Here is a 12,243-nt window from a genome sequence, read left to right on the forward strand (position 1 = left end):
GGCTGAAGTCGGACGCTTAACCGACTGCGCCACCCAGGCGCCCCTTGGCAAGCTTTCTTCGTATGGATGCTCACACTGATAAGAGTTGAGTCAGTTACTCTAGGTTACCTAAATCCAGTCCAAACATGATTCCTTGGGAACCAGGAACTCCCTGTAGAAGCACAAACAGTCATGTACAGGATTTCTTTTGAACAGGAAAATGGGTAAAATTTGACTGAGGTAAAATAGCACATGTACTATATTCTGGTTAAATATTCACTTGGTTGCTAAGAACCTTTGGCTGTCTCTTAGAACTTTGATGAGGCATATTCTTGACACTTTCACAAGATTGATTAGTGTTTATTTCAGGGAAAAGGACTCTTGTAGTTCCCTGCTTGGTGGTGTTCTCCAATGCCACCTATAATTGGTTGTTTTAAATATTTTACAGAATGTGGAACTGCTTTCACTAATAAACTTCAAGGAATGTTTAAAGATATGGAGCTTTCCAAAGATATCATGATTCAGTTAAAACAGGTATTCCTAGCCTAAAAGATTTTTTAATGTAGTATAAAGTTCTTGAATGGTTTGGTTCCCTTAAGATTTATACTTACGTTAGAGACATATTAAAGGAAGTTTAAGTAAGACTCCACTTTTTTGTGTTTTTTGAAAGAAAGTTCATGCTCTTATAACCTTCCTACCACATATTTAAAGAACTATATACAACATATTTTGAGTAACCATTTTTATTTTTTTTTTTTTTACTCTTACTTGGCTTTCCATTGCTTTGCTGTGTACATTTTAGTTTCAGTATTTGTGACTCTGTGTGTATCTTTTTCATAATTTTCTTCAGATCATTTGAGGTAAGATGGATTTTTTAAAAAAATACAGTGGAAGCTTAATTCTATGTTTAATTAATTGAGGCAACCAGACTGCACGTTCTTGGTTCTTTTCAAGCATTTTATTAAAATAAAATGTCTGTTTCATTTAAATGCAGGTTGTATTTTCAATGAGTAATTTATTATTCAGATTAATTTTAGTAATGCATTTCTAATATAGAGTTATAGCTATGTAAGAGTTTTAAAATTCTAGCATTCATTACATCACTACGTTTTTGCAGTATATGAAGAACCAAAATATACCAGGAAACATTGATTTTACTGTGAACATTCTGACGATGAGTTTTTGGCCAGCCTACATCCCTAAGGAGATCCACTTACCCCCAGATGTAAGAAATTCACTGTTTACATTATTATATTATATAGTAGATTAATTTTCATGTACCTTTTAATCTTTTTAAATTTTTTTGTAAAAATTTTTAATGTTTATTATTTTTGAGAGAGAGAGACAGAGACAGAGACAGAGACAGAGACAGAGACAGAGACAGAGCATGAGTAGGGGAGGGGCAGAGAGAGAGAGACACAGAATCCGAAGCAGGCTCCAGGCTCTGAGCTGTCAGCACAGAGCCCAATGCTTGGCTCGACCTCACGAACCATGAGATCAGGACCCTGGCCAGAGTCAACACTTAACTGACTGAGACACCCAGGCACCCCGGCCTTTAATCTTTAATAAGTCTTTAGGCCATACTTCACGTTCATATGAACGTCTCCTTACTGTTCTCTGTTTTGAAATGTAGTCGTACAGTGTTTTAGGGGGGGCACACAGGTAAAATAGTTCAGTGTTAAATAATTCAGTAGTATAAATAGTCTTTTTCATAGTTTAAATAGTCTGTCTTTTTCATGTAGTCAGTTGTAGATTTTGAATCGACCAGCCTGGCTTCCTTTTGCTTTTATGCTTTGCATTTACTGGTATTGACTTCTATTTCTCTTACTGTGTATCAGTAAAAACACTTACTCATGTGTCACATAAACACATGGTAGAAAAAGTCATCAACCAATCACTCAGTATCTATTGATTGCTCCACTTAGTAATCATGGAAACCCCTCTCCAACTGCTACCGGTTTTTAGCTTTCTTACCATACAGCTTTGGTTTTAGCTGTCTCTTCTCCATAAATCAATTACCCATCCTGTTGGTTGCTCCTCTTACCGGGACCTGGTGGCAACTCAGTTGCCATTACCTTTACTTTCTTTCTCCATGGATTTATTTAATTTGTACAGTTGTATTGCCATCTTGGTGGATTTCCTGAAGAGCATATGTAAGTTACCGAATGCACTATGTTGAACTAGAAGAATCAACAGAGGTTGTTTTGTTTCCTTGTTTCAGAAGTCTTTTTCGCCCCCACCCAGTCTTTTCTCCACAGAAATGTGTTGCATATCCTTGGGGAAACCATGCATGGTCATGACATATGTTTTAAAATATAATATTCTAGGGCTTCAAGTAGGACTTTAATTGGTATACAGTATATCAATTTTTCTTTATTTCTTTCCTCCAGATGGAAAGACTTCAGAAAAATTTCAAGAATTTCTACTTAAGCAAACACAGTGGCCGGAAACTTCAGTGGCAGTCCACTCTTGGACGTTGTGTTCTTAGAGCTGAATTTAAAAAGGCAAGCAAATGATCTTTAAGATAGCATTTTACTTAGACTTGTAAGTTATAACAATTTTACCTTGATAAAGAATATTTACTTTAAATTTTATTTATTTTGAGAGAGAGACAGAGAGAGAGAGAGAGAGAGAGAGAGAGAGAGAGAGAGAGAGAGACAGCACGAATGGGAAGAGGGGCAGAGGGTAAGAGGAGGAGAGAGAATCCCAAGCAGGCTCTTTGCTTTCAATGCAGAGCTAGATGCGGGTCTCTGTCCTACAAACAGTGAGATCATGAGTCAGATGACACTTAACCAACCGAACCACCCATGGTCCCTGATAAAATATATTTTTAATATATACTTTATGGAGAAAGCTCATTTGTTGAATAATGGTGTGTTTATGTATTATGAGTATGCTGACAGATCAATCATTTGTGTATAAGTGAATTTTTAAAACATAGTACTTGCCATTTTTATCTCTGTGATACCAGTGCACATTGTTTGATCTCTGATGTCTCAAAATCCCAATCAGTCATCATTAGAGCCCTGGGATGTTAACCACCCGGGACTCACATAGCTAATGGAACCATGCACTGAGTTTGAGGCAATGGTGTGACGTTGTTATGACATAGTTGAGTGAACTGTTTTATTAAAACTATTTCTCAAGATTAAAAAAAAAAAAAAAAAAAAAAAAAAGGTCAGTCAGTACAAAAGCTCCTGGGTTGTGTGGAATGGAGAAACACAGTAACATTCTGATGCAATGGCATAAATGAAGCACAGAAGAAAAATGTAGACTGATATCCCAGAGATCATTTCTTGATGTCTAGTGTGTAAGGAGCTGTTGGGATATAGTAGGCGATGAACTCCCTTTGTGTCTAGTGGCATCCATTGTTGGAACTTCTGAAATAATGACAGAGGAATTGGCTGGATGTCTCCTCGTATCCAGCACCTTTGACTGTTACCCTGTGTTGTAGGTTGAAAATTGGGCCCCAAAGATAAGTCCGTAAACTGACTATGCTTTGGAACTAACGTTTCTATATTGTGAAGAAGGTTTTTGCAGATGTGATGAAAGACCTTGAGATGAGGAACTCATCCTGGATTATATGATGGGCCCTAAATTCCATATCAACTTTCCTTATGAGAGAGAGGCTTGGCAAGCTTATACACAGAAATCCACATACAGGGTGCCCGCCCCTTTGTCCCGCCCCACCCCCCCGAGACAGAGAGACAGAGAAAAGAAAGAGAAAGGTCAGGGTGATGTAAAGATAGAACCTGAGGCTAGAAGATATTCTGAACCCTCTGAAGAGACTAGAGTCCTGCTACACCTTGATTCTTCCCCAAGGATGCTGATGTGAATTTCTGGCCTTCACACTTGGAGAGAATACATATTTGTGTCCTTTTAAACCACGATGTGTGTGGTAAGTTGTTACAGCAGCCACAAGAAGTTATACATCCTCATATGCACTTTACTGTGTGACTTAGTTTTTTCATAGATGCCCCAGGCACTGACAATCTATACATAAGTGTGTCCAACATGTTTTAGTCAGCATGCAAAGAAGAGACTGAACCTGTTCCTTAGTGTCGAACTTCAGTATGGCGCCTCAGTGATCCAAGTATTAATGGATGAGAAAAGAGGTTTTGTTTTTAATTCTGCCTCTGCCAGTTTGGGGGTGGCCTTGCTGAAAGGTAATAACTAAAGTTGGATACGAGCAGAGGGGAAAGAAAAACATGTTTATGTTTATGTTCCCGAAGCAATGACAATTAGATGCTTATGGTTCTCTAGAATAACGTGAGATTCACTTGATTCCCCCAAGGTAAAGTTGGGCCGAAATGATTTAAATCCTCAGGCTACACCTGAGTCTTTAATATTACTGGAGGAATTGAAGCAAGATAATAACTAATCATAACTAATTTTTCATGTATATGTGTGAATTCTTTATTACTTTTGGCCCTTAACACACGTGGAAAACTCAGTATATGCCAGTGGAACAAGTCAAATAGTACAGAGTTGTAGTTAAAAATAAAAAATAAAAAATAATCTCAGTCCTTTCACTTCAGAATCCTGAAATGAATAAACAAGTTTATATACAACCATGTTGTTTTATGTGATGATGCAAACATGTAACACTTAGTTTTGTCTCTTACCGAGATTACTAGTGTACATGTCACGCTGCTACTTCTTTTTATCCCTCTAATGGATTCATCATGAGCCTCTAGGCTAATTAAACTATGAAGATGCCATTTTTAATTGTTCTCTCTTATAATTCTTCTTAATATTTCAAATGATCTTCAGGGGTAGAAATCCCCAATTAGAGAACAGTAAGCATTGTTTGTAATACAATTGAAAAGGGAATCATGAAAGACTATATCTTCCTGAGTATTTAAATGCCGATAATACCAGACAGAAACCGTTTTCTTGTGATTAGGCATGTATGTTTTGGCTTTGATTTTTGAGAGTGCATATTTTCTATTTCTTTTGAAGGTGACTTATTTTGAGAGAGATGGAGGAGAGAACAAGCAGGGGAGGGGCAGAGGGAGAGGGCAAGGGAGAGGGAGGGGGCGGGGAAGAGGATCTAAAGTGGGTTCTGTGGTGACAGCAGAGAGCCCAGTGCTGGGCTCACACTGATGTGCCACGGTGATGACTTCAGCATAAATCCGATGCCTAACTGTCTGAGCTCCCCGGGCAATCCTGAGAAAGCATATTTTCAAAACAGCTCCTCTTTTCATAAGAAAGATTCTTTTTTAGAGAGAGGACAGAGACAGAGACAGAGACAGAGACAGAGAGAGAAAGAGCAACAAGGAGAAGGGCAGACAGAGAAGGAGGGAAAGAATCTCAAGCAGGCTCCATGCCCAGCAAAGAGCCTTATGTGGAGACTCATCTCCTAACCAACCTTGTGATCATGACCTGAGCCAAAATCAATAGTCGGATTCTTAATTGACTAGGCTACCCAGGTGCACCTCACCCCCTATTAACAAAGATTCTAACGTAGACAACGCATACATTCTCTCTAGTTGAACAGGGTTAGATTCCTAGCAAAATTGAACAGAAGGTACAGGGTCCCTCGTTATGAACAACCCCAACCAGAGCAGTACATTTATTACAGTTGTTAGTATTCCATTGATGCATAATTATCTCTGAAATCCCATAGATTATTTTAGTGTTCAAGGCTGGCATTTTATGGGTTTGGACAAGGTATTATGACATGCATTATATAGACTAGTTTCAAGTCCCTAAAATTCCTCAGTGTTCCACTTGAATTCCACATGTATTTTTACTTTATAATTTTGTGAGTACATTATTTTTTTTCAGAAGAGTTACATTTTCCCAGTAAAAAATGTAAATAATGGTTTTGTTCTGTTTTTGTTTTTGTCTTACATAGAAAATTACACACATTTGACTCTTTACTAGGAAAATACCTTTCATCACTGTAGAGCATTTTACATAATATTCTAATGATGTAACAGAATCAGCTCTTCTTAATTACTTTGGAAGTTCATGTAATCTTAACCAAAGTTGTGAACTATATTGGTATCAATAAAACCTTAACATTTTTTTTAAGTTCATCTGAAACAATATGTTTGAGTCGTAAACAGCGACATTCTAAGAGCAATATGGAAAGTAGTTCTAGAGCCTATTTTTCATTACCATGATATAAATAATGCCCCTTGGAATATAGTAAATACTATTCATTTTTTCTAGAAATTTCCTATAGAAATATTCATTGCACCATATCACTGTTGGCTCCAAGTACTTTTTTTTTTTTTTTCCAAAAATTTCTGAAGATGCCTTTCTCTAACATTTTGATTTGGGTTCCTAAGATTAAATCAAGTTACGATTGAGCTTTTTTTTTTTTTTTTTCTTTTAAAACAATGAGAAATTAGAAGCTCTCAGTAGGAAGCCATATTTGATAGGAGAAAAGAAGAATAGAGAAAATGAAGTATTTGAAAGAAAGATTAATCAAAGAAGCAGTTGAATAAAAAATGTTCAGAATTGAATAAGATTTATACATTGAAAAAGATTTACTCTGGTATTTTACTTTAAAAAAAGATAAACTAGACCCCATCAAAGTACATTGTCATGAAATCTTAGATAAGAGACAAAGAAAAATTTGTAAAGCCTTGAGAGAGTGAGAAACTAAAACTCATAGAATGTATGACTGGAGGCTGCAAGGCATCTGATTGCTCAGTAGCAGGAACTTGAATATGATTACATTGTCTTCAATTCTCTAAGGAAAATGATGTCCAGGTGCAATTTATGTGCTTAAGAAAATAATTATTCAGATATATACCTGAAACTGTCCTATATCAGGCACAAAAAGTCATAAAAATATAATTTCCATCTATTCTCTCTCTGGGAACTTTAGGAAATGTACTGCATCATAATGACCGATTATAAGACAGATGTCATGATACAGGAATGGACGTCCATCTGTGGAAACACAAAGGGAATCCATAGGGAGCCGATGTTCAGAGGGTGTTGGAAAGATTACCTTCTAAAAGATTAAATAAATTCAGTTATGGCACTGTAGATAAAATGCAAATAACTTTCTGCATGGTTAGAGCTTTGTGAACACATTTTGCTTAGACTAGATCAAAGAATAAGTCTTAAGACTTAAATGATGTCTGTATACCTAGAGTATTACCTGTGTGGAATTAGTTACATTTTATATTTCAGAAGCAAGGATTTAGATTGTGATTATGGAGATGTTCCAGAATTTTAAGATTTCTGATTCTTATTGTTCTCCTGGAGACTGTTATCAAGGAGAAATAATTTTCATTGGAAAGTACTTGTTTCTCTCCCTGTCTCGGTGTAGGGCAGAGGTTGTTGCATATATAAGTCGTCGCATTACCTTCTTCAAAGTTTCATCCCAAGATAAGCAAGGGTTGGGATGAAAGGGAACTAGTGCAGTTTTTGATGGAACTCATACTTAGTATATCCATATCTGTGGAAATCTGCATTCAGTGTAACATGAATAATACGTGATATTATTAATATATAATAATATGAAGATAGGCTATTAAAAATTGTTTCTACATTCTGGTTTGTTTGAATACATTTGAAAGGAAATAGTACCTTTCTTGAAAGCTTGATGATGTGTTGATATATGGAAAAGAAAAGCAATGAAAGCACATAAAATAAACATCTAAAAAAGTTTAATCAGTATTTAGCAGTAAATGCAAATTATAGTTATAATCAGTTACAATCATGATCCTGACACATAATCACCATATGTTATTTTTTCAGCCATAAATATAATTTACCTGTTTCAATATATATTTACGTAGCTGTATAACTTTGAATTTTCATCATTTTCTTTGAGAGTGGTTTCTAAATTGTGTAAGATTCACATGCCACAAAAGCTGGCTCTATTCCTGCTTTGGACCAAAGTCTGAAGACCATGGAAAAACATTAGAGAGAAAGATACAACTGGAGAATGGGGGATAAAAGGGAATGGAGAAGACCGAGGTAACAAAAAGTAAAGGCCTTTGGGGCTTCTGGGTGGCTCAGTTGGTTAAACGCCTGACTTTGGCTCAGGTCATGATCTCACAGTTTGTGAGTTCAAACCCCACGTTGGGCTCTGTGGTGACAGCTCAGAGCCTGGAGCCTGCTTCCGATTCTCTGTCTCTGTCTGTGCCCCTCCCCCTCTTGCGCATGCACTTGCTCTCTCTCAAAAATTATAAAACATAAAAAATTGTTTAACATAGAGGGCTTAAAGTTGGAGGAATGGAAATGTCTGAATTTGAAGCAGGAAGAAAAGAAAATTGGTGGGGAAAAATGGAGGAAATCAAGATATAATAAGTAAGCTGGCCGTTGAAACCAGTTAAAGTTTATAGTCTGACATCTAACTGTAGAGTTAAATGTTGACTATGGGCTTCTCCTTTGTGGCTTTTATTATGTTGAGGTATGTTCCCCCTCAGCCCAGTTTGTTAAAAGTTCTGTCAGGAATGGATGTTAACTACTTTCAAGTGCTTTCCCCCCCCCCCACCCCCAACTGTTAGAGATGATCATGTGATTTGCATCTTTGATTCTGTTAATGTGATGTGTGACACTGATCGATTTCCATATGTTGACTCCTCTTTGCAATCCAGGGATGAATCCCATTTTATCATGGTAAATCTTTTTAAGAAGCTGTTAAAAATTCAGTTACCTGGTATTTAGCTGAGAAATTTTGCACATATATTCAAGGGCTATTGGCCTGTAACTTTCTTGTTATTATAAAAGGTAATAACGTTGGCCTAGTGAAATGAGTTTGGTAATGTTTCCTCATCTTCAGGTCTTTTGAGAAGATGAGAGTTTGAGTTTGAGAAGTTTGAGAATAATTGGCACTAATTCTTTGGGTAGTTTTCCTCTTGTGAAGTCGTTCGGTTTTGGATTTTCTTTGTAGATAGGTTTTTGGTTACCTATTCACTGTCCTTACCACTAGTTCGGTCTGTTCAAGTTTTTGTTGCTCTATGTTTCTTTGATGGTAAGCTGTATGTTTCTAGAAATTCAGTTGATTCTTACAGGTCGTCCAATGTCTTGGTGTATGATTGTTCATAGATGTCTCTGTGATTCTTTGTATTTCTGTGGTATCTGTTGCAGTGTCTTCTCTATAATTTTGTGTTCTCTCTCTTTCTTTGTTAGTGTATAAGAGGTTTGTCACTTTTACTTTTTCAAAGAACCAGCTTTTTGTTTTGCTGATGTTACTTAATTTTTTTTTCATTCTCTTTCATGTATTTCTGCTCTGATATCCATTATATCCTGCTAACTTGGTCTTAGTTTTGGTTTTTCTGCTTTCTTCCAGTGTAGTAGTAGGTTAAGTTGAGATACTACTTTTTCTTAATGTAGACATTTATTGCCATTAAGTTCCCTCTAACTTCTGTTTTAAGTACAGCCCTTTTAGTTTTGTTACATTTGTTTCCACTATCATTTGTCTCAAGTCATTTAAAAATGTCTCTCTCCTGTTTAGTTTGTAATCCATTAGTTAGGCAGGGTTGTGTCATTCAATTCCCATGTATTTGTGAATTTTTCTTTTGCCACTGATTTCTAATTTGATACCATTGTGGTCAGAAAAGAGACTTGATATAATTTGTGTCTTTTTGCAGTTTTAGAATTATTTTTATGGCATGCATGATCAGTCCTAGAAAAGATTCTTTGTATGCTTAACTCAGTAGTTTTGTTTTGTTTTGGTTTGGCTTGGTTTGGTTTGGTTTGGTTTGGTTTGGTTTGTTTTGTTTTGGTTTGTTTTTCAAATCTGTCTCCTAATTGATTTTCTGTCTGCATGAACTCTCTGTTTTGGAAACAGTGTATGAAAAGAAAGTTCTTAACTATTACTGTGTTGTACTTATTTCTCCTTTTAGTTGTGTCACTATTTGCTTAATAGACTTAGATGTTCCAATGTTGACTGCATATATATTTTAAACTGTTATATTCTTGATTGATTGGCCCATCGTTGTATAACATTTTGTGTCTCTGTCCATTTTTGGCCTAACGTGTATTTTGTCTAAAATAAATAGTGCTACCCTGCTTTCTTTTGGTCACCATTTGCTTGAAATATCTTTTTATGTCTTTTATCTCTCATTCTGTATATGCTCTGAAAGCTAAAATGTATTTTGGTATCCAGCATATCATTGGATCTTATTTTTTTGCCTCTCTGTTATTATTGATTATACATTGTATTGATTATATTGTTTATATATTGATTATAATTATCGCTAGTTTGGAGACTTAGTTTTTTAAGTAAGTGTAAAGTAATTAGTGATTGATAAGGACTTATTATTGCCATTTTATTGTTTTCCAAATGTTCTACAGATCTTTCATTCTTTACTTTCCTTCTTGCATGCCCTTTGTGTTTGATAAAGTCTTTTAGTGGTGCTTTCATTCCTTATCCTAATGCCTTATCTATCTGCTACATATTTTTCCTTGGTGGTCACCATGTGGTGTTTAACACTGTGTATTAAACTGATAACATATTGATAGCATACGGTAATTTTATACTTTTAGGTCTCTCCCCTCACATTTGGATTATTAATAGGTACAATTTACATGTGTATTCAATAACAAATTAATACATCTTTATTATTTTTAATATTCATGTTTGTGAACTTTGTTTTAGAATGTTAAATTAAGCACTGTCATTACAATAGTAGAGGATTTTCTTTGGTAAAGTAGTTTCAGTTACCAGGACATATCGTAAATTCTTACATTTTTATGATACTAGTTGGCATGGTTTTATTTGGGATTGAAGAACACCATTTAGAATTTCATATAACGTAGATCCAGTGGTGATGAACCACTTCTGCTTTTGTTCAGGAAGATCTTTATGTCCTCCTCATTAAAAGGAATAACTTTGCTAATAATAGCATTTTGGTTGAAAGTTTATTTCAGTACTTTGTGTATATCATGCCACTCTCTCCTGGCTTGCAAAATTTTGGTGAGAATGCTCGTATTCCTTTTTGGGCTCATTTAGGTATTATGAGTTATTTTTCTCTTGTTGGTTTCAAAAGTCTCTTTATTTTTGAAATTTGATAATGTAACTCTAATGAATCTTACTATAGTCCTTAAAAGGTTCAACCTATATGGGATGCTTTGGGTCTGGATGTACAGATCTCTTGCACAGTGTAGGAAGTTTTCAGCTCGTATTACTTAAATATACTTTCTGTCCCAGTGTCTTTCTCCTCTCTTTCTGGGATTCCTATAATCCTAGATCATTGATTCTTTATTCTGTGTGATGAGATGGCTGTTGAAGCTCTAATCTGAATAATTCAATCAGTCATTGTGTCATTCCACTGGAGAATTTGTTTTCTCTCTTTAATGGTTTCTATATTTTTGTGGAACATATGTGTTTCATGTATTGTTTTCTTAATTTTCTTTTGTTGTCTTGCAGGATGTTTTTGTAGTTCAGTGAACTTCTCTAATAGTGCAGGATTATTCTGAATTCTTTGTCTTAGAGTTCATTTCTTTCACATCAGTTATTGGAGCTTTGTTTAGTAGCCTTTCATGGTGTAATGTTCACTGTATTATTCATAATTCTTGATTCCTTGAATTACTATCTACACATTTGAGTAAGCAGTTTCCTCTTACAGACTCCACCGGTTTGTTTTGGCATGGGAAGACCCTCAGCTTTGGCATGGGAAGACCAGGCAGCTCAGCTAGGTGTACTGAAAACTACAGCTGTTAGCATATATGGGCAAAAAGGCTCAGTATTGGGAAATTAGTAGGACACGGACCGTGCTCTGAGAATGATGGGAATGTATAGTGGTACACACCAATGAAAACATTATGAGATCATAGAGTATTTTTTTCTTTTTTTAATTAAAAATTTTTTAAATTTTTTTTTTTAATTTTTAAATTTTCCTTAAATCTAAGTAAGTTAACCTATAATGTAATAATGATTTCAGGAGTAGAATTTAGTGATCCATCAATTAATATTACTGTAAGTGCTCATCCCAACAAGTGTGCTCCTCATTTCCCATCACCCATTTGGATCATTCCCCCAAACAACACCCCTCCAGCAACCCTCAGTTTGGTTCTCTGTATCTGAGAGTCTCTTATGGTTTGCCTCCGTGTTTTTATCTTATTTTTCTTTTTCCTTCTCTATGTTTCCTTGTTTTGTTTCACATGTAAGTGAAATCATACAATATTCATCTTTCTCTGACTGACTTATTTAGCTTAACATAATACACACCAGTTGCATCCCAGTTGTGGCAAATGGCAAGATTTCATTCTTTTTTCTGCATCACAAAGGAGTGTTCCATTGTGTGTGTGTGTGTGTGTGTGTGTGTGTGTGTGTGTGTGTGTGTG

General features: G+C 35.6%; 1 protein-coding gene across 1 annotated transcript in view; it reads left to right on the forward strand.

The window, feature by feature from the left end:
- Positions 1-12,243, forward strand: part of LOC121022698 (cullin-4B-like) — a 53,377-nt gene that overhangs the window by 30,164 nt on the left and 10,970 nt on the right. The window contains exons 4-6 of the mRNA XM_040464103.1: positions 428-513; positions 1,097-1,204; positions 2,370-2,483. Of these exons, the coding sequence (XP_040320037.1) occupies positions 428-513; positions 1,097-1,204; positions 2,370-2,483 (308 nt within the window). The remainder of the gene's footprint in view (positions 1-427; positions 514-1,096; positions 1,205-2,369; positions 2,484-12,243) is intronic.

The sequence above is a fragment of the Herpailurus yagouaroundi genome, unplaced genomic scaffold, assembly GCF_014898765.1.
Source record: "Herpailurus yagouaroundi ecotype Mexico unplaced genomic scaffold, PumYag 429, whole genome shotgun sequence".
NCBI lineage: Eukaryota > Metazoa > Chordata > Mammalia > Carnivora > Felidae > Herpailurus > Herpailurus yagouaroundi.